At 42.2% G+C, this 23,204-nt stretch overlaps 1 protein-coding gene across 3 annotated transcripts; it reads right to left on the bottom strand.

Annotated features, from left to right (window-relative positions):
• Positions 1 to 506: 506 nt before the first annotated feature.
• On the bottom strand, positions 507 to 23,036 carry LOC111218760 (probable ribonuclease ZC3H12C). 3 transcript variants are annotated; one of them, XM_022741208.1, is made up of 7 exons: positions 22,065 to 22,148; positions 13,552 to 13,641; positions 5,985 to 6,878; positions 4,892 to 5,031; positions 4,538 to 4,772; positions 3,751 to 3,857; positions 507 to 3,581 (listed from the first exon to the last, which is right to left on the bottom strand). In XM_022741208.1, the coding sequence occupies exons 3-7, from the start codon at positions 6,764 to 6,766 to the stop codon at positions 2,053 to 2,055; spliced, it is 2,793 nt and encodes a 930-aa protein (XP_022596929.1). In that variant the 5' UTR covers positions 6,767 to 6,878; positions 13,552 to 13,641; positions 22,065 to 22,148; the 3' UTR covers positions 507 to 2,052. The 3 variants fall into 3 exon arrangements, with proteins under 3 accessions (XP_022596929.1, XP_022596931.1, XP_022596930.1); XM_022741210.1 differs by lacking the exons at positions 13,552 to 13,641; positions 22,065 to 22,148 and adding an exon at positions 22,947 to 23,036; XM_022741209.1 differs by lacking the exon at positions 13,552 to 13,641 and having other exon boundaries at positions 22,065 to 22,151.
• Positions 23,037 to 23,204: the final 168 nt, after the last annotated feature.

Genomic DNA, 23,204 nt, shown 5'->3' with positions numbered 1-23,204 from the left:
CATTCTCTTCCCTGCACTTGGAAAAAAAAAGGGAATAAAAAGCCCCCCTCATATAAATAAAGGCTAAGTACCAAAGGTGACAAAGTCTGCCACAAATACTCAAAATATTCAACTCGAAATATTTTTTTTTTGTTTAAATATTCTCATATAAAACAATGATCTTAAAAAAGTTTATAGGATACAATTTGTATCAACAAAGAGAGGCGACATCTGGCTACTAGATATTGTGCCGACCAGGCAAGAGTTTTGGCTTTACAAACAGTTCCTCGGACATTTACAACAATCCCATTGGTGGAGATAATAATAGTAGAAAATAACATTAATAGTGCTTTACATTGAGAGAAGACAAGTTAAAATACTTTGAAGGAGAAGGCAAACAAAAAGAGAGAGCTGAGTGGTTTAAAAATATATATACTGATACTACAAAATAAATTATAAGAATACATTTTTATACTTAATAATTAAATTTTGTTGGATAAAACAAGCTATTTGATTGTTTTGATGAGTATTTTTACTATGATTTGACATTTTATAGATTTTATGATGAATTGATCAATAAACTGATAATGAAAATAACCTTTAGTTGTAGTACAGAACATTATTAAGTTATCAGTATCTCCTCTTACAATCTGATGTTTCTTCACCAAACCGCTGAGTTTTAATTTAACCAATGAGATTATTAGTGCCTTTTAAGAAAAGTTTGTAGAACTAAAAACTACTAAAATATCTATTGGCGATCACTGTCATGATATTGGTAACAGAAGATAAGAAGGTGTTTCCCAACTCTTGCCAGACTGTTCCTGTCTCATACTGCAAAGCTTGTGGATCTCTGTGTATTTAACAGAAGGGTACATTAAAGTTACCCCCCCCCCCCCATGTGAGGCAGCTGAACCCTCTGTCAAAGGAGACCCTGTGTCTCGCGCAAACACACACACACACACACACATTCACACACATTAAAAAAGAAATAATAAATTAACACACATTTCACATTAAAATAAAAAATAAAACCAACACTTCCACCTAAACATTTCCGGCGATGCTCTCAACAGCAGTCACCTTCATATGACTTAGAAATTTCATGCGGTTAAAAGAGGGAAAAGAACAGGGGGTGGGTTATGAAAAAAATCAGTACTGAAAGCTGATGAACTGTGAAGTCAGCTGACAGAACCTAGCAAAGGAAATAAACTGTCATTCATAAGTAAACAGCCGCTCGGGGTTTTCGGGTGGAGTTTTTGCGATCTTCTCTCGCGGGTGCCGCAGAGTTTCACTTCCCCTTGGGGGGAAATCCACAAAATGTCACCACAGCATCTGATCTGCCACCTGTTAGAGAAACCCTCGATCCGTCCGTTGAAATAATTTGAACATTAAATGCAGTAGGAATGGGGTTTTTTCTTTTGTTTTTTTTTTTGCAATGTGGCAGTGAAATTTTACGATTGATTCTTTTGTTTGTTTGTTTTTTTTTGTTTTACATAACTCCATGTTGTCATCTCAGTGACTGGACAATTTCACTCAGCTGGAACCTACGGATTTAAGCAGTACTTATACCCTGATATGATTGCCCCTCCCAGAAAAAATAAAATAAAATAAGAAAATAAAAAAGACAGGAACAACAAAAAGTGCCAAAAACAGAATAATTTTAAATAACTTAAAATGTAACAAATAAATTAATTTCAAATGAACAACACTGTCACCCTTTACACATATTAAAAGTCTCCCTAAACACACCGGTGTCTTGACAAAAAAAGTTTAGACATGCACATTAAACCCCAACCTTTCCTGATCTTAAGTGCTGAAATAGCAGGTATATTCATAGAAAAATATGGCAATTTTTAGGATTTCCCTTTACAAAAAATACCATTAAAATTAATGAGACAACTTCCCTGCAGTGAAAATTAGCAGTCCATTAACAGCTCGAGGAGCCGTATATCTTGTGGTTTTGGTTTGTGTGTGTTCATAACCTGACGTCGATCATGAAGATAATCGCAGGGGATACATCTGCAGAGGTGAGCCCGGTTAAGATGAAGCTGTAACTTCACCCTCCGGCTACATTCAAGACCCGTGCTGCGATTTCTCCAACAAAATTGCAGCTGCGAGCTCCTGAGGATCCATCACGTGAGGGTTTCTGGCCATCACCATCCTCACCAGATCTGTAGGGAAGATGCAACACAAGTTAACAAACATCCTCTCTCTGAGGTCCTGGTATCGACCCAAGGCGGGGGGCTCCTGGTGCTGGGGCAGTGAGGGCAGGTGGCTTTTGTGGGGAGTGATGGACGGAAGGGAAAGCTGCGGGAGCGGAGGAAGACTTGATGTTGAAAGGCCACGGGGTGATGAGTGGGCCTGCCTGCCCCAAAGAGGGTGCCGATCCTTCTCGTGGACTTCTGGATGGCTCTGGAAGGTGAACAGATCGTAGCAAGGCTTAGGGGACTGCTGGTATCGGGGGTCCCAGTTTGTCTGATGCTGTGGTTGTTGGTTTAGCCCGGCGTAGTTTCTCCTGGAATGAAGCGGCGACCCTTCGTACACTCGGGAGTCCTGGAGGCCACCTTCCTGCCAAAGGGAACCCATCAGATGGCGGCCCAGGGGAGAGCTCCGAGGGTGGGAGTGAGCAGGGGGCGGTTGGGGTGGGCACTGTGGGCGAGCTGGGAATTCCCCTGGGAAACCGCTCAGCGATGGATGCTGAAGGTGGGGAGGGATGTAGGCCGAAGGCGGTTTGAAAGGATGTGGAGAGGCATGAGAGGTCACAGGAGGTGAAGGGGTTTTCAGGCCAAAACCATGTGGTCTCTGCAGTGCTTGAGGAACGGGATAGCCGTGAGGAGCATACTGGCCCAGTCCAGGGGGGACACGGCTCGCAGGATGGTTGTACTGGCCGGAGCAGTGATGATGGTGATGAGGATGGTGGTGGTGATGGTGGCACTTCAGCCCATCGTCTAACAGAGGGTCAGGGGAGAAGGAGTCGGAGCTGACGCTGCCTTCACTGCTACAGTCTGACGGCAGCGATCCAGCTCGCAGGTCGGCTGGGAAGAAGCATTCAGGACTCTGTGGGACCACCAGACTGAGGCTGGAGTAGGCCTTCACCAGTGAACTGTAGCCTGGCTCTGGAGACTCGCATCTGTGGAAAGTGTCAGCCTGGCTTGGTCCCGAGGCTCCAGCAACCCTGAAACTGGCCCCACCACCTCCCCCAGGGTGCTCCCATGGGTCCAGGTTTCCCGATGAAGGGGGCCCCCCCGGAGCAGGATGCCCCAGAAAGCTGCTGCTGCAGCTGCTGCTGCTGCTGCTGTTGCTTCCCCTGCGTCCTTCCACTTTGGACTGGACCCGGAGCCGGTCCTCCAGGAGGTCGCTGAAGGAGCTTCGAGGGCTGGGGTTTGGCTGTTTCTTTGGAGTTCCCCGACTCGGCTCGGCCTCAGCCGTTCCTTGACCAGAACTTTGGCTCTTCATCATCAGGGCGTCTTCCAGCAGGCCTCTGGAAGCTACTGATGAAATTTTGGCACTGGCACGGAGCTCATCAGCCACGGCACGCTGGGGCTGGCTGCCCCTTTCAGGGTGGTAAAACTTGCACTTGTGACCATATGTGCACTTCTTCCCTAAAGGAGGAAAGAAGAAAAGTATTTCTTATTAACGTGCAGGGAAGAAAATGTTTTGTGACGTCTTGGTTAGTGGATCGTATCTGCATCTTTTTTATCTTGTATTAAAGCACAAGTCACAGAAGTCAAAATATTACAGAACAGCAGTGTATATAAAAGCATGTTTTACCATATGGGCATGGCTGCTTCCTGTGTTCAGGAATAACAGGCCTCTTCCTCAGAAAGTTCTCCAGACTGGGCCCATGGCGTCCCAGTGGGTCATCTGGTGGCATGAATCTAAATACACAGTTAATAGATTAAAACTTTTGTTAATCCCAAATTAGGGTTCTTAAAAAAGCAACTTGAGTCTCTCTTTTTTTATCCTACATCAGTGATGCTCTGCAGTGAGGAATCTGAAGGTGCTCGTGTCATATTGTTGGATTACAACAGATGCTTGTGTTAGTTTTTACAGTTTATTCAAATATGAAGTTACTGCAGAGGCTCTACAGTTTGTTTAAACTGTAAGAACAATAACATTTGCATTTTAGGCGTTAAACTGACAGAGCAACAACAGAAGCACCAATAGGTAACAAACCAACAGGTCTTCTACAGAGGACGAGTCTGTAAAACATCCCCGAGACAAAAGATCATTTAGACAATACAAAACCTGAAGAAGGTGGTGTCTAGCGTATACACAGGGGATTTGATCACCGGGGCAAACATGAAGAGAAGTAATAAAGATCAAAAGAACAGTGGTGAGGAACTGAAAGTGTCTGATAAGTAAATAAGACATCCTCAGATAATTTCCCTGCAAAACTTTCGGACACACACTGGATGAAGTCATTTCTGGGTCACTAAGTTAAAGCTTTTGAAGTTAAAGCATTTCCCCTCTGCCATGTGTCAGTTTTCTATAATCTTGCAGTTTTATTTTCCTTCTCTCCAGTGGAACTCGTTCTCCTTCGACATCAGTTACTTACTTGTCATTTACAAAGGAGTACATCAGCAGACGCTCATCAATGAATTTCTTCCACTCTGGCTTCTCATTGGCTAGGTCACGGTAGTTGTCGTTGGAAACAATGATGCCGTCCGACTCGTAGGCCAGTTTGACGATGAAGCGGTCATCGTAGCAGACCACGCGGCGCCCCTGCACGCGGCGAGACGGTGTGAAGACCAGGATCTTCTCCTTCTCTAGTCGCCGTAGGATCTCTTGGTCTGAAGAAAAGAGGGTCAACAGTTAAACTTCAAACAAGGACGAGACAAAGTTGATAAGAAGAAGAAGAAATCCCCGCCACAGCAGAGGATTTAGACACAAAAGCTACAGCAGCTGTTACCTGTGATGAGAGCGTCAGGTCGCGACTGCTCCTTTCTCCAGGCGGGAACAAAAACAGTGATGTCACGGTGACCTCGCTCCAAGAACCAGTCCACAGCCAGCTGGATGCCTTGACACGAGAACACTTCCTTATTTCCATGACTGCAAGAGCAGAAAAAAAATGTGTAAATTACAACCAGTGATGCAAAAGATAACACTGTTTTGTATTTAAGTTTTCCAGTGGAAAGTCAGAGATAAAGTCAGAGATAAGAGCTTGAGCTGTGGCCTGTGTCACAAAGTGAGGTTAAGCTTTGGCCTGAACACTGGGAAATGCTTTATTATTATTATTATTATTATTATTATTATTATTATTATTATTATTATTATTTGTATTTCTTATTATTCTGTTTCAGTTTTGTTTTATTCTAGTAGTTGTGTATTCTGGCTAAATATGACTTTTATATATGCATTCAAGACATTCAACTTTTAAGACATTTTTGCGACATCAGCACAAAAATATATATTTTGCTATTTAACATCTGTTTTTCATCTGTCTGTTTTCATTCTCAGCTCAATTTCAGCTGCGGTCCGTTCGTTGTTGGATTTTCGTAAGACATACTTCCTGTTTCTTAAACCACAGTAAAAGTTGATCAACACAAAAATTCCTGGCAAAAACTGACTTCTCAAAAAAAGAATATGCAGAAAACACACTTATGGCTTATTGTATTAAACCTGTTTATACTGAAACTACTGAAATAATTATCCACACATACTGTACAGGCCTTTTATGTGATGCCTGCGGGTGTGACCCTATTTTTCTTCTCGTTTGTACAGGCACCTTCCTTTGAAGATGCTTTAATTAAAGAGTTGATTAATAGTCACCATGAAGCCAAACCAATGGAGACGAGAGATCCAAACATGTTTTCCCATTTAGTCAGCATACAATCAGCAGTGTTACGGTATGTTATACGCTCATATGGTTGCTATGGTTACATAGGGTTAGTTTTGTTTTATTTAACAATTTCAAAAAAGAGATTTTCTTCATCGGTGGTTTCATGATGGCGCAGTAAGATGTGGATACATGTGAGCGAAAGTATGAACCTGACATTTCTCACCTCATGGCTACGTTGCTCCCGTCCACCACAACAGGACGAAGGTTTTCTTTGTCCTCCAGCAGCTGGGACGGACACAGCAGGCGACAGGAGTCCAGAGAGGAGTTGAAGGAGGAAGAGGATGAGGAGGAGGAGCAGGTCAAAGAGGTGGAGGGAGACTGGGAGACTGTCGGACCCCCTTGCTGCTCCATCTCTGTCTTGGTTCCCAGTTTGACCAGCTCTCCCAGGACGTCATTGATAAGTGCGCCTGCGCCCAGTTTCTTCAGCACCAGCAGCACCAGCTCCTCGGGGTAGCCCAGCTTGAGGGCGAACTCCACCTTGGTGCGGCAGTCTGTGACGGGGTCAGCAGACGCTGATGTTTCTGGCTGTGTGGGGTCTCTCGGGGATCGGTTTAGTGTCAGGTCCAGCCTGACTGGCTGACAGACGGAGGAGGACTCTTGGTGGTGTAGGTGAGGCTGATCTTGATGAGGATTTTGAGATTCAGACCCATTCTGGAGTCGTTCATCTTCACTGTCGGACACGGCGCTCTCCTCGGAGAAGTTGCTGCAGCTGCTGCTGCTGCTATAGCTTGAATGAGTACTAAAACTAGTGCTGCTACTCCCAGCACTGTTACTGTTGTTACCCGGGGCACCAGCTCTGACCTGCAGGACTCCTATATTCCCAGCAGCCGTCGCAGAGCTCAGACCGCCCTGCCGCTCAGTACCTTCCACATGGAGGTAGTCCAGATCCAGCTCCAGGCTGAGGATGTGGCCTGTCCCATCCTCCAGATGGTCCTTCAGGCCCATGAAGCCGTCTCATACATCCAGCTCCACGGCCTCCGTGACCTCCCGGGCACCGAGCCGACCCCACTGTTACTGCTGATAGTTAACAGCTCACTGACTGGTCCTGGGAGTGAAGCTGCAGGGAGACACAAGGAGCAACTGGTTAAACTTGAAAATATGTACGTCCAAAATGTCTATTAATTTACACATATACACACAAATTAATTCACCTTAGTTTAGCATATATATGAAACACCTCATATGATGTAATGTGCTCGTTTACACCTCACGTTACCATGTGATCTGTATCTGGATATCTTATCTGAAAACGCAAGGTGTAAATGAATGCAGAACATATTGAAACCCGGCAGCTGTCACGTCTGAAGGGTGTCTGGCTCTCCTTCTGATCAGATCTCAGCTCTAAGTGTAAAAATCTCATTTTTATGAAAAAAAACACTGCCCGGTAAGTTGAAAGTTTCCAGCTCCACCTGCCTAATTTGCATATTGAGATCTCACCACACAATCGAGATAAGAAAGCTTATTTATACCATGCCTTAAACAAAAAGACCCAAGATCATGTAAAAACTGAGCTCAAACAGGAGTGAAGGGTTTGTGAAGTTTACTTACACCCAGCAGGCTTTCAAGAGTAAAGTGTAACCTCCATTACCTGCTGCTCCACTTCTGCTGATTTGCATTTTAGCAGCATTGACTTGTCAAAGAAACAGATTAGACTAGAGGCAAGACACCAGGCACCTAAGCCAAGTGATGCCAAACCACCTCACTGTACAAACGTAATTACTGGAAACCATGGCCAAGATTCACACCTTCCAGTGTGTAGACATGCAGGAGCAGAACACTGCCTAAATACACACGGCTACGCTACTGATATAAACTGGCAATTTGTTTTTACAAACTATGTTTCTCTGGATTCCTTAAATAGGCCGATATGTTTCATTGCAGTTGTGTGAGAATAACACGACAACATGCTTCAGTGTGGTCCGTGTAGACTCTCTTGTTACCTAATCTACGCATGCATTAATACGTAACACATTTAATGATAACTCTACCCTGGTATATGACCTGTTACATAAATGAGCAGAAGTCAGCCTCTTACTGAGTTATTGATGAATGAGTGATGAGGCTTTGACAACTCACTTCAAAACTCAAGCCTGAAGCCCTGACACTATAAACTTGTTATTGTGAGCAGTAATGTTTAGAGAGAGGTTACAAACCAATGCATTACTTTGCTGGTGTAAGTTTTTAGTTTTCACCTCAAAATCTATCTTACCGAGAAAATGAGACAGGCAGAATAAGTTCTTTCTGAGAAATGTTTGGGCCCTCCCCAAAACAAGCGTGGGAATTGACACATTTTCCAATGACAAACATAAAACCCGTTAAACCTCCTATTAAGCCGCTCTACAGTGAAGTGCTGCTGCCCCAAAAACCTCCTAATGATGTGTGAAGAGAGATGTTGCCAGCACAGCGCTTTGCAGACATGGGCTCTACTTGAACAACCAGCCCAGGTAGATTAAGACTTGCTCAGGTAGATAAAATTTAAAATTTAAATCTTACATCAGAACGCCTTATTTCACCTTTTCTAACTAACTCATAACTAGAGGCTTCTCTTTGTGCAGCCTTGCTAGAGTCTACCAACAGTCTGCATGTGAGGCATTCAGGGGACATCTGTAAATTGTAGCTACAGAAAACAACGTGGATGACATTCTCCCCCTCAAAGTTCACACATCAGTCACACACTGCGCCATCCACCACAACAAGTGCATAGGTAACATATTTGCATGTTAGTCCGACGTGTGTGTGTGTGTGTGTGTGTGTGTGTGTGTGTGTGTGTGTGTGTGTGTGTGTGTGCGCATGGTGTCACTTATTGATTTTTAATACATGATTATTTCAAACACAATGAACTGAATGGTTTTACCATTTTATGTGCACAGAAAAGCAGAGCGCAGAAGGTGTGGCTAATTAAACAAACAAAGAGACACAGGTGAAAACATGACCTCCTTGGCGGAGTTACTTCACAGTCATACTGTAACTTTTTACAAAATGACAAGGACACGCAGTGTCACTGATGTCAAATACCATACATGTTCCAGTCCAGCCACAGCACTCTTTTAATTCACACTCTCAAAATAAAATAAGATTTGATACTAATGAAATTCAACAACAATCTTTAAAGCCATGAAGCACCGAACACTAAAGTCAAGGCAAGGGTGTAGTTCCCCCTGAAGATCCTCTAATGGTCCTGAAAGCCCCTTTTCTTCCTCAGAGTGGGACCTGCTGGCCCCGTGGGGGTCTACGCATTGGCTGAAACAAAGGGCGAGCTGTTAGGATGGGAAATTGCTTAGTGACCCCTTAAAAAAAACAACATGTGTTCCTTTGCTCACTCATCTCCACTGTATTACGGCCACACATACACACACATTACAACACACTCGGTATAAAATAACCATGCTTTACCAAGACTTCTTTAAAGTTCCTTTATCCTCAGATCTAGTTTCAGTCCTGTGTGTTTGATGCATAGTTTTCCCTCAGTACCAAAACCGGATCTTTTGTTCTTTGTGTTGCAGATTATCAAAAATGTGAACAATGAGGGAGCTCATTCTTTCAGTTGCTCCACTTGCAAACACAAAAGCACATTCTTCACAGAGGGCTGTTTTACGAAAAGGAAACAACAGTCAAGGATCAGTCGTATGATAACTGAGTTCAATGCAGCACCTGTGACCGCTGCTATGATATGGACAGAGGGGCTGTGGGCTGGCTTTGGGTTGCTTTTGACACCAGCTCACACCACAAACAAATCAGCATCAGTGTGTTTGTGTGCAACATTGTTTATCTGTGGAAATACCCATAAAGGATGAAGGGTACTTCCAAAGCATCAGACTGCTCCCAGGATGTTGAGAAAACTATTTGAATGCATCAGCTACTTACAACTTTGGTGTTTGTACTTTAAACTTTAAACTGCTCAGATTCAGTCTCACCTCTGTTTGAATCGTAAACCATCGTGATGTTAACGTTAATTTAATCTGACACGGCAGTGCAGGGCTTCAGACACCATGTAACTTTGCTGAAGAGCAGCAGACACTGTGGCCACAAGTGATAAATACGCACCGTATAACGTGACTGAGCTGAGAGCGTGAGAAATGTGTCTCCTGGTGAAAACAGCTATAAAGTGGTTGAAGTAAAATCTAAAACTTGATAACCTTTGCCACCACAAGCTACTGGCTATACCACACTGAGTATTGAATTGAGCAAGGTTGATTTTTATTGCTCAGGATTTTAACTTCTGATTGGTTAGAGGAAGCTTGTGTTACACAGGCTAATTTTAAATGAAGAATAACTCAGTACCTGAACATAAAATGGCTTTAAAAACACGTCAAGTTTAGAAAAAATGATTCTCCACCAATCTCTGCCAGTTGGTTCAGAAGAGTTCATTTAGAAACACTGTATGCATGCATATGTGTGGCTATATTTTAGAGACAGTTGGAATGAGAGGTCTCTTGGATCTTGGACTAAAGCACCGCAAAGCAGGGGCCTCTTAATGTCCTGACCCCTCATGTCTAAGCTGCTGCACCACTGTTTGTCACCCTGAATGCCACAAGAGAACTGGAATAATTTAGTCCGCCAACAACAAAAGAAGCACAAAAGGAAAGAGAGAGAGTGTGTGTGTGTGTGTGTGTGTGTGTGTGTGTGTGTGTGTGTGTGGGTGGGGGGAAGAAGTGTGTCTGGCTTGCCGTCCTTCAACAATGCAGCTGCCACCCAATCTGTCCTCCTGTGACGGGAGTATTGTTCTCTCGGCCTGAGCAGCGTGCACAGACGGAGGCTGGGGGGGTTTTTAAACCCATTCACCCCCCACCAACACACACACACACACACACACACACACACACACACACACACACTGGTAATGCAGCATTCACAGCAGTCTCAGAGTCACAGGTTGCCAGACAGGATCTTTGAGGAGTCAGCAGAAATATGACAGTGACACAGCAAGTGTAAATCACCCAGTCAGAGGCAGGAAAGTTCGGTCTGTGTGATCACTGCAGTCTGAAATTATAGTATCGCAGAAAAATATGTAAAATAACCGCAGTAAAAAAAACAAAACACACAGCATTGGGCAGAATACAGCGCTCCAGAAACAATGCTGCTGTGGTGAAAGAAACTCAAAAAACTGAGAAAAGGAGGCTCTGCACTCTTTTTTTAATGCCAGTGAGAAACAACGAGACACGTGTTCAGTTTCTTCTAGTAAATGACATGAAAGTTAATCTCTTTTTTAATAGTACAACCCCTACTACAAAAGTACTATGACACTATGATGGTCTACGTTATTGATCAGATGAGTCAATCATTTCAAGCAAACAATTTTTTCTAAGAAGTTGAGAAAACACGCGCTAAAGATCCAAATTTTTATAATACATCCCTAAAATATTTAATACAGATTAATATTATTAATAATATACTCAACAATAGTTAAATAAAATGTTTGGTTTTTTTTCACATTCACACTTTTTTTTTTTTAAACATGAATATAAATTGTATTATTGCTGCAGAATATTTTTTAAAAAATGCAGTAAAAGTCTGGAGCATTAAAAATGTATTTGTGAAAAACATGGATGAATACCAGTAAATAAATAATAATAATAAAATGATCGATGTCAGAAATGAATGAACAACGGTAATCTATGAGCAGCTATTCTGACAAACTATTTATGCTGTTAAAATATTCATTATGAAATATTTTATAACCATTTCCTGCGCTTGAAAGCTCTGTGAAAGATTGTAGATTACTTTCAGTGTGAAATTAATGTTGAGATTAAGCTCTATGGAATTAACTGTGGTACTTAGTAAAAGTACAGAAAACAGATCAGCCTCTTCGGTTTAGACCTGGACTTACAAGCTGCAGAATAAAATCAGATCGGCCAATCAGATTAGTGAATATGTAGAAACATACAGCTGCACAGGAAGCGTTTGGGTAGATTCTGCTATGACAAAATGTCAAATAATGAACGTGTGGAAAGTGACACACACTCTTGATATTTCACTATAAAATAGCACAGATGGACATAATAAGCCACCTGTCACTGTTTTATGGTGTTTTATGTGCATCAAATCTACAAATCCACCATAATATTGAGCTACGTCATTTTCTTATCAATATTTTCTGTATCAATTGATTTTTAAGAATAAATATAACATTTGAGTTGCTTTTTTTTTTGGCCTTTAGCCTCAAAGATTCAACAGCTTTTTTTGTTAAACAAGATATTTGAACTCTAACCACATTCATTTGCAATGAATTCAGATTTGTGAGTTACAAACTTAACGTAGCAGTTTTTATTTGTCCTTAATGCTCGGGAAAAAAATCTCTCCATTTCCATAATGTTGAAAGATCACAACCATTCTTTCAATTCCTTTGGTTGATAATTCCGACATTGAGAGATGCCCCTCAACCTTTTTAATAAAAATTACTTTTGCCACTTGCCAGGGTTTTTCTGCTCATTACGTTTTATACAGACAGAAACTTCATCGTAACTCGTCTCTCAAATAACTTCTGTAGGTGTGTATGTGCGCAGAGGGAGGAGGGGCCCGAGTCCTTCCATAGTGAGCAGATGCTGCGGCCTCCACCTCAGTGACCCAGCCTGCCTGCACTGCCTCTGCACTCTGTCTATCTCTGCATGTGTCAGGATCCAGGGTTAGCCCCCTTGGGGGTATATGGAGGGATGAGCTCCCCCGAGGCCAGACCGGGGGACCAGTCCCTCAGGGCTGCCGAGCGGCTGCCATTTGCTGGCTGAGCCCAGCAGTGAACCAGTCTGCCACACCAGTGACCGGCTGGGGTGGGGGGGACAAAGGGGGTGTAAGAGGGTGGGGGTGGGGGTGGGGGTATATATGGGCAGCGGGGGCAACAGATGCCTGCTGAAGCCACAGGGGACCTCCGTGAAAGCATCCTCCTCCTCCTCCTCTTCCCTCCACTACGGCTTTCCTGCAACTGGTGGTGTCCAGCTTCGTCCTCGGTGATACATATCACCACTTTCTGTCATGTGACCTTTTAGGTAGGGGGCTGTGGGTGACTCTCACTTTCACCCTGAGTTGAGCAGACTCTCAGTTGGTTACGTCTGGTTCTGCCTCCCTCTTTCTTACTAAACCCAGGATCAGACATGTCACAGGCTTAATGTGTGTGGATATAGTGGTGAAAGTGAACTCATTGATCATCACTGGTCCAACTCCCATCATTATATACAGTACTCTCTGACTGGTTTGGGATGAATGAAATTGGAGTGAAATTAAACAGCTCCTTATGATGTGGGAGAACCCCAAGGAATCCCCCACACAAAGACTTTCAGTCTCAATTTCACTTGTGAACACACTTTATATTGTGTATCGACACTAAAACCTTCCAAACTGAAGAATACATTTCTAAAAATCACACGTGGGAAATATCAGGCATTGTCTGTCTATAGATGAAACAATTTGAGTGGCAACCTTCAACATGTAAAAAAGATTTGAGCTACAGACAAAAGACACAAACATCACAACAACTGTTGGACTTGAAGTGTTTTTTGTCTCTTGCTGACTCATTATTCCACACATGAGTATTGTGGTCACATCTGCATGTTGTTGTTGCTGTTAAACCCATTGACTGTGAGGTGAGTACAGACAATATAATCAGGGAGATTTTGCGATAAAGATAATCATGATAAAGCAATGACAAGGCATGATAATGGCGCTTTCAATTTTCTTTAACATGCAAAACTAGGCTAAGCCAAGCCAAATGCACATGAAAAGAAAACACAAACACTTACCACACAGCTCCAAGGGAAACAGCAAGGCAGCAACAACTGAGAAAAACTCCTACAATTTCTCTCCTGAAACGCTGCCTTCTGTCATTCCAGCTGCAAAGCACAAGAGTAAGACAAAACTTCAGGAGGAATTTCCAGTGATGGTGATGATAAAGTAAGCCTGGATGTATGACACAAAAAAAAAATCCTTTTTAAAGCAAAAAAAAATTAAGTCAAATTTTAATATCCACTAGAGAGTTGGAAAAAGTAAAGGTGTCAATCCAACTGGGCTGAGCAAAATGAGTTTCCTGGTTGAGTTTAGCAGCAATCCTAAGAGATCAGCATTCAAGTTCTCCTTTTTGGTTGAGAAGCAGAGTGCAGTGTCCTGAGGCTGCAGGTTCAGCAGTGTGACTGACAACAGATGGAGTGTAAGGCATCTACCATCCCCTCCTCGCACCGAGTCTGCCCCACGGACCAATACGAACGCAGAGATCCTACCACAAACACACACGTCTCACTTTCCTGTCTTCACCAAAGCTCATTCTGTACACAAACCAATCACCCATCTCTCAGCCAATAAAAAGGGAAACCAAGATAAGCTAGGATAACTCCACCCCCTTCACCACAAACCCCCCCACCCCAAAAACCTCACAGACACACACACAAACACATACACACCACCACCACCACCACCAGCCCATCCGCCGGCATGAGCCATGAATGGACGAGAAGGCGTGAGCTGACAATGGTGGGGAGAAGGACACAAAGGAGGGTCCTCGGCGGGCAGCTGCACACAGACACACCATGCTCAGGGCCATTACACACACACATACACACACACACACACACACACACACACACACACACACACACACACACACACACACACACACAAATACAGATACATGAGGAGAAAGAGCAAGTGAAAAAAAACACAGGACCCAGAATTCAGCCCTGCGGAACACCTGGCCCGCTGGGGACGGCTGCCGCCTTCGACCTCTTTGTTTCATGGGTGGGGGATTGGTTTGACTCAGACAATGAGACGAATTATGTTAAAAGTAGTGTGTGCTCCCAAAATGGGTGTTAGGAGTGCAAGTGCGTGTGTGTGTGTGTGTGTGTGTGTGTGTGTGTGTGTGTGTCTGACAGAAAGTTAGCAGGTGGGGAAGGAAGCTGTGAAGGGAAAAAGCCTTCAAACTAACAAGAGGCAGAAAAGGAAAAGAGTGGGAAAAGACAGAAAAAGAGGGAAAAAAAGCAAGAGTGGGGCTTTGTTGTTTGGACACGGCCCTGACAAAATGGCGGCAACTTTTCAAAGGCCTTAGATTGTGAGAAGGGGTATTACTTTTAGGCTCAGAGGAGATTAGAAACAAAGACTGGCTGCCTGTCAGGCTGGACTTAAACAGTTCCAGTTACCAGGCCATTTCATCTTGAGAAAGGAGGAGGTTTATTATTTTTTCCAACAGTGACAATGGAACAAAACATGATTTACCCATCAACAGAGAAGAGTACAGAACAAGTGTGATAATATACCAAAAGAACCTGTCAAGAAGAAATTGAATCCTTGTTTAATTACTAAATAAAATTAGTGTGAAATGCTTGAATTTCTTGAAGATTCATCCTCTGGGAACCATGAATGAATTATTCACCCAATCATTGTTGAGGTTTGAGACATTTCATTCTGGACCACAGTGGTGGACCGACTGATATTTCCATCCATAAGGTCTGATCAATTTCATTCTTTAGTTAGTTATTTGATCTTATTCTTTGTCCAAATTTAAATGACATGTTTTCATGTTGTATTCAGGCTAAGTTCTTGGACAGCTGCTTGTGTTTAGATGATTTAATATTTGCAAAGTTTTTTGTTTTTTTTTGTCAAATGCAAAAAAGAAAATAAATTTGGGTATTTAAACTTTTCAAATGATACTGATTCAACCTTAAGTACTTTACAGTTTGACCTTCAAAATATTTTCTCTTTGCTAGCTTCCTCCTGCCTCACAGGCAGTGATGCGCATCACTTTTCCTGTTTGAAATAAACACAAGATAATCTCCAGTGGATGATGTAGGCATGGAGATGTCACAGCTGTGCCCAAACAGTCTAAACGAAAGGTGATTTATGGGAAATGCTAGTCATAAAATCATACAAAAATGTGAATGTAGCATCTTCAAATCTCCTCTATTTGTTTTTGAAGCGACCTATTAAGGCCAAGCCTGAAAACTCACGTTTGGGGAACACGGCGGGGGAGGGTTAGAGGGAGGAGAGTGTTTCCTGAATCAGCCATCACCTGCACTGTACCGTCTACACACCTGCTTCCAATTAGTCATCAAACCCAGTATATATCCACCTGTTAGCCAGCATTCACTCCTTTGCCTTAGGTTCACTTTTACATACCTATCAGACTGTCCCCTTTTCTTTCTTTTTTTTTTTTTCCTATGACTGAGTAATGACCCCTCCCTTGAGTCTTCACTCCTGTGCCAGTTTTCTGAATTCCCACTGATGCTGTTTGGCAGAGACACCAGTTGTAATAAATAACGCCACTTTGTCAATGTCAGCTTTGGAGAGGGTTCTTGATTTCACTCACCAAACTGAGAAATATCCACAAAAGAAAATAACAAAAACCTTATATCATCTAAACCAGTCCTCACCTTACGCAACTGAAACGGTCTGCTCAGCCTCAGGAGGTTAATCCCATATCTTGCAAATACACAGTGTGTGAGTGTGCTAACATTAATGTTTTCATTTTCCCCCCTTGTCAACTACATGTATTTATTCAGGACAACATAATAGAACTGATAACACATCACATAATAAAGAGCACGAACAAGCATTGAGTGTTTGGGTAAATAACAAGCTGACTGCAAAGAATAAACAAACAATTTTGTGTAATTGTAACACATGTTTGCTATCAGTTTTATTTCTCAAATATGTTTATTGTTCTAATTACTCTAACCGATTGTGACACCTTTTGGCAACTTGCGCCGATGGCTTCCTGCCAGCCGGACAAACCTGAAGTAGGCCTTTTGGAAATATTCCCTCAAACAAAGGATTGTTCATTTTTAAATGAACAAATGTAAATTTATGACTTAAAAAGCAGCCAAGCTTCTTCTGGAAAGCCCAGGTCTGAACATGCAAATCTGCTGGGTGTAGTTCCCATTACAGTATTAGCTACAACATGAATCTTATCAGGGTTATTTAAAGTTATTACAGTAAATGTCATTGATAGTGTATATGGACATTCTCTATGGAACAAAGATTTTTGTTTGGCCTTAACCACATGAATTTTTAAAACCTATTGGTTTACCAAATATGCCTGCAAAGTTATTGACAGTTATCTCTCCATCTACAGAGAGGGAGGATTAAATTGGCTGTAAATGGTTTTAAGTTTGTGAAAGTTACAGCTAACAACAAAAACAACTGATATTTTAGAGTGATGCATCAGAGCTGATTTTATTGAATTTTTTCTGCCAAAATAATCTCATCCGGCTGGCATGCATCAGAAACTGTGTAGAAATACTAAGGGGACACAGCAAATCGGCCAGTGATTTTAAATAATTTTTGGCTCATCATCATGTCACTCCGAGCCAACACCATGGTAACCCTGAATACACACAAAAACAGAAACCAACCACTGAACCTTGAGGCAATGTAAGGTATGTATATAACACACAAAGCTACACACAAAGAGGAAATTCTATCATATCAGAAGTAGACAACACATTGTTCCATTGCCATATGTGGAGCAAATCATAAGCACCTGTAAATTCTGTCAGTAATTTTTCTTTCAAAATGAGACCTGTTGGTGCAAGTCAGCCAGCGGCGGTATGATATTATCTTTCAACTCGTCATTTAAGGTGTTTAATGATGATTTCACTTTATTATTTTTCTGAAATGTGTCTTGCATCAGAAACAGTTTGCCAGACAACAAAACAAACACTACAAATATCTGTGCTAATTCCCTTTTATCACTCATGCGCTGCGTATGAATAAACCCTATGCAATAAATTCTATTTAATGTGATACTGTAAAGATTTATTTGACATGACGCTATGATTGAGCAGTTCCATTATTAAACTCAGTTACACTTTGGTATTTTAGTTAGCATGCACATTATCTCATTATGCCAACTTCACTATTATAAATCATTTCTCAAGCCTACAAGCATTAACTGTTTACAAGAAGAAAAAAAAAAGAATTAAACAAATACCATAAAACCTAGGAATATAAACTATTAAACAAAGATTAGCTTCAGGCAGTTTATTGCATTGCTTAGGAAGCTTCATAGTAAAAGCACGTCTATATCTTGTCATTAATCTCGTTTGTATCATTCCACTGTGGGTGGGAGTGTAGTATAGGTATTACAAAAATCATATCAGTCAAACAGTTAATTTCTCACATTACAGTCATTTCATTACTGATTTTGCTCTCGAGCCTCTGTCACCCTCCCCTACCCCCCCACTCCTCTCTGACTTGCAGTGACTCCTTAATTGGGGCTCAGCTGACAGGTTTTTCCCTCGGGGAGCAGGAGCCATGTGGACCATCTGCTTCTAGTCGCAGGATGAACAGGTGTCCTGCTCCCCGCCGCCTGCCTGCACCACACCGAGCCCCTCGATCGCAGCACAGCGCAGCACTGCGCAGCGCTGTGCTGTGTAACTGCTGTTTACACGAGATAAATCTGACTCGTTTTGTTTGATCTGTGTGGCAAACAGAAGAGGAAACATATGGAAATACCACCTAATCTGACAGAATGATCACAGCCATGAAGAACAGAGTCAGATAAACTCTTCGTCTGATCGATGCATCTATTTTCTAAAAGGTATCCATGTACTTTTAAGAAACTTTTCTTATATATGCAAACCCACATAATTATCCAACTGTAGTCTGTACCTTTTATTAGATTAATTATTTTTTGTGAAAATATTTGTTTATTTTACGTATTTTGTTAAACAAACTAAGTTACTAACTAACTGATGAATAAATGAATTTAGCTTCACATAAGTGACATGTCTTCTGAACGGGAGGAAACTGTTGCAGAAGCAGGAAACCCACACAGACACAGCTAGAACGTATGAACTCCACACAGAAAGTCATCAGCCAGATTACCTGATTAAATCAATGTCAAATATACAGTAACGTAAACATCAACCATGACTTAATGCTTCTTCTCCCTCTGATAATTTCCCTATTCACCATTTCATATTTATGCAATAGTGACAGAAATGCTTAATAATAATAAATAGTAATCTTTTTAATATCTATATCTTTGTGTGTCCCGTTGATTATTTGCACTCATTTAGAAACACTGCCATCATGAGCAGTGCTGTCCAGAGAGAGACACCGTAGACTCTATGCTGCTATGAAACTCATGTTTCATAGCAAATCCCTCCAGAAGAAAACTCTAGCGCGCTTGATTACGCCGAAAGTCCAGAGACAGGACAGAAAGGACAGAAGACAGAGTAGGTGTGAAGATAATCCAGGGCAGAGGGAACAACAGGAAAAGAGGCTGCAGCAGCTCGGCCTTCAGCCCGCTGGGCAAACACTGATCCAGGCAGCGGGGATTACTCCAGCCCCTTAACAAGGCCTGAGAGGTGGATACAGGGAGAAGAAGAGGTTGTCCAGCTGGTATCATCCGCACACACTTTACAGGCATAATGCTATACTAACAGCCCCCACACATGCTCCTACCTATGAAGAGGGAAGCCAAACAAACCAGACCAGACCACATGGTGTGTGTGTGTGTGTGTGTGTGTGTGTGTGTGTGGAGGGGGATGGGACAGGGTCATCAGACTTTGAAGCCACAAAAGGTTGGCCTTAGGCCCAATGCCCTCTGGGTCACTTAAGGAGGCAAGGAGGCAGCATGAAAACATGTACGCGCACACACACACACACACACACACACACACAAGCACACACACACACACACAAGCACACACACACGCGCGTGCACACACATACCACCTGCTGTTCGCCCAGGCTCGTGTTTGGTGTAATGAAGATGGAGTGATTCAGCAGCCACACAAAGAAAGACACAGTGCTGAGATTTACCACATAACTCAGGCCAATAAAACCTCCGCAGCAACCTGGTCAGCATCTGAACTGTACTTTCAGAGAGGAATGTAGCAATTAGTCTGTTCCTAATTAAACTTAACATCTTCAGTTTGCTTGTTTTTTCTGACTGAGGCTAGTGTTGCACATGCGTCCTTCAATCGGACTAGAAAGTAGTATAAGAGCAGCTACACGTGCATCTGCAAGGGAGTATGATTGAGCCCAAAACCCAAAGATATTCAATGTATTATCACATAAAACAGAGAAAAGCAGCAAATCCTCACATTTGATAAATGACTTAAACAGTTAATCTAACTGGTGCAGAAGATTCTTGACATGAGTTTGAAGTCTTCACTGGAAAACCACTACAGCAGTCAACACACAAACTTCTGCCACGTGTTTGTCAGCACACAATGATGAAACACTTTCAGAAGTGTTTCTGAAGAAAATAAACTCTGCTACGACCTACGATGTTCTCTCTTCTACCAGCTTCAGTGTTTGAAGAAAAAAAATTAAAATTATGACATTACCCTTAATGTTCTAGGTGCTGGGGTTCCTGGAGCACAAAGCGATTTCAATAAGTTTATTCTAGACATAGAAAAACAGGAGATTATCATCGGTTCCCAATGAGAGTCAGGGGAATCTGGGACTTTTCAGCCGATGACAAACCAGGAAGGAAAAGCAGTGTTTACTCATGGAGGAGCGACTAAAGGAAACATCATAGAATCTCACACTCACAGCTCTACTGTTATGATCAGATGTCTTTCATAGACTACATACAGTGAGTCACACACACACACACACACACACACTCTCTCTCTCTCGCTCTCTGTCACACACACACACACACACACACACACACACACAAATTCACAGCACCCTGATTAAGTCATGATAGATCGTCCCCACAGGGCCTGGCCTATTGAGTTTGTGTGCATGTGTGTGCGTGTCTATGGTGTGTTTTAGCAAATTTCCACATTTACATATATCCTGGTGCAGGCTTGTGCATGTGGTGTGTGTGTGTGTGTGTGTGTGTGTGTGTAAGGGTGCATAAGTGCGGTCATGCGTCTGACTATGTGCAGGTGCGTGAAAGTGTGTGTGTGACATCAGGGCGAGTGCCAGGTCAGCGGGGTCAGCGAGGAACAAAAGCCCGGAGCAGCTCCCAGCTGCCGGGCCAAACGTCATCCAGCACTACCCCACCCCTCCCATCCCCCTTCCTTTTCAATGGGAGCGTGCCGCTGTCCTGCTTCTGCTGACACATGCACATTTACACACACACACACACACACACACACACACATACACATGAACATACAGACGCACACATGTCCCGCCTGGCGTTCCACAGTCATGTCTAGAGCTCAGTGCAGCAGGCAAAGGGGGTAAAAGGGCACATGGGGACATATGCAGAGCATGCATGGATGCAAATGCTCAACACTGACCGACATCTGAGTACCCTGTCTCCTAGAGATTATACTTGTATAATACATGGTGCGAATTTGTTTTGCCAATCACATTTTACAGGAAATGTTATTTCTTGTAGAATAACTGCCACATTTTTAACCACTGGACTTGGAAGTTGTAGGGAGGCGGTGTGGATCGATACCGCTGGATTTCGATTGCACTGATTGGAGTTGATGTCCTGAGTCCTGCTTTTGGTTTAGGCAACAAAAGCACTTTGGTTATGAACAGGACAGGAAGATCTTGGTTTCAGTTTTTGCATCTTTGCAAAAAAGTTAATTAAAATGTTTTTTCACGGGGCGCCTCAGTAGTAAAACTTGTGCCATGAAGGCTTAGTCCTAACTACAGCGAGTTCGAGTCCGACCTGTGGCCGTTTGCTGCATGTCATCCCCCCTCTCTCTCTCTCTCTCTCTCTCTCTCTCTCTCTACAACTTTCCTGTCTCTTTTTGTGGCTAGAATAAAGGCAAAAAAAGCCTGAAAAAATAAAACAACTTAAAAAGGATGAAGTTTTTTCATTGAGTTGATAAAAATGTAACCCAGATCGCATAACATGTCTTGTAAAATGCATTTCTATAATGTAATGTAATTAAATTAAATGCTGTTTTGAATCCGTAGCACAAACACTTCTAGACTTCTAGCATTAAATGGAAAAGCCTTAAAATTGGACTTAAATACATTCATTAAATGTACTAAGTTTATTTCCACCATTATTAGAAGACGTAATTAATTTTAACATTCATTTTACATCAGGAGGGCCAAGTAGACATTTTCAGCTGATAAATACTTACAGTTATATAGTTTAGTCTGAATAAACAGACGTGTCCCACAGTACAGTTAACATATGTATGTAACTTTCTGTCTCAGACTGCTGCTCTTCAGAAGGCAGGGCTTTTCACAAGAAAATAGGGAGAACTCTACATTTCTATTTTAATTTTCTAACATAAAGTTTCCTATAAGTGCAACAGCAGTACTGTAGTATCGGTTGTGTTAGAAAAAAGCTCAACAAAATAATTCTGAAAGCAAAATTAATTTTACTTACTTTAAAGGTCGTTTGCTTTGTGTCATTGATGAAAAGTTACTGATGACATTTTCTGTTCCCCATCATCACAGCTGTCAACTCACTCTGAGTGTAGGTTGTTGTGTTTCAGGATCAGCTGAGTGACTGAACCAGATACCACCGACGTGATGACAGGTAGCTGTCCACAGCTAAGTGTCTTGTTCTCTGTTAAGACACTTTGCATATAAGCGCAGGGAACAGTGAGTGTGTGTGTGTGTGTGAGTGTGTGTGTGTGTGTGTGTGTGTGTGTGTGTGTGTGTGTGTGTGTGTGTGTGTGTGTCAATGGAGGAGCAAACTGAAGTTATTGAGTAGGGATTATTCCCTTAAACTAAAAATCATGTCACAATTTGAACCATTTACTCTCTGATTCACCGATTCATTAAACATTTTTGTTTCTAAAGGTCATTTCTACTACTTCATGTTTTTTCTTATACTGTATAAAATCACTGTAGTTGTATCTTCAACAATCTGTAAACATGTCTGTACTCTACATAGATTTTACTGTAGTTAATGACGAACAACATATTGACCTCTAAGTAATTCCTTTTGACTAATCTTATCAAGAGTTGAGCTCTAATGGCCAATAGCAAATAGAAAATGAATTTATTGTAAATAATGATAATTTTGGCTGGTATGGTTTTACTAAATTGATACTGTGCCTACAACAGGCAGTGATGATTTTTTTATGGAGCAGTTTACTTTTGACTTTCTGTATAGGCTCATAATATTCCTGTAAAAACAAAGTGATGTTTTACATTTCCCTTTAAAGCATATCATAGTGTGGCACTAATTTAGGTTTTTCACGTGTGAAATATAAAATATGTTGCGTATGGGAATAAAAATCGATGACAAGTCACCACTTACTTTTTTACGCGGCATCCATCCCGTCCTGAATCAATCCTCCATCACACACAGAGACACCGACCCGGGAACAAGGCAGAAGATGAAGCAGGACTTCCAGGGACCAGCTGCGGTCTGTATTAACAGCCGAGAGAGTCGGAAATAACGATGTCATCAGTTGCTTGCCGCGTATGACTGAGAGAGAGAGAGAGTGTACAGCAGTTTCCATTTTCTACCTGTCTGACTGTCTCCACCCAGCGGCCACCATCCACATCTGTCCGC

Source organism: Seriola dumerili, unplaced genomic scaffold (assembly GCF_002260705.1).
Source record: "Seriola dumerili isolate Sdu_G_001 unplaced genomic scaffold, Sdu_1.0 BDQW01000052.1, whole genome shotgun sequence".
NCBI lineage: Eukaryota > Metazoa > Chordata > Actinopteri > Carangiformes > Carangidae > Seriola > Seriola dumerili.
The sequence above is the reverse complement of the archived record's forward strand: the minus strand, read 5'-3'. Positions and strand labels throughout refer to the sequence as shown.

What these genes read in the sequence shown, in the direction of transcription:
- LOC111218760 (XM_022741210.1), bottom strand. Translation starts at nt 6,766, where the DNA reads ATGGGCCTGAAGGACCATCTGGAGGATGGGACAGGCCACATCCTCAGC. An exon ending in GGGAGCAACGTAGCCATGAG is followed by an intron (nt 5,032 to 5,984) that starts GTGAGAAATGTC and finishes CTGCTCTTGCAG; the next exon opens with TCATGGAAATAAGGAAGTGT. An exon ending in ACCTGACGCTCTCATCACAG is followed by an intron (nt 4,773 to 4,891) that starts GTAACAGCTGCT and finishes TCTTTTCTTCAG; the next exon opens with ACCAAGAGATCCTACGGCGA.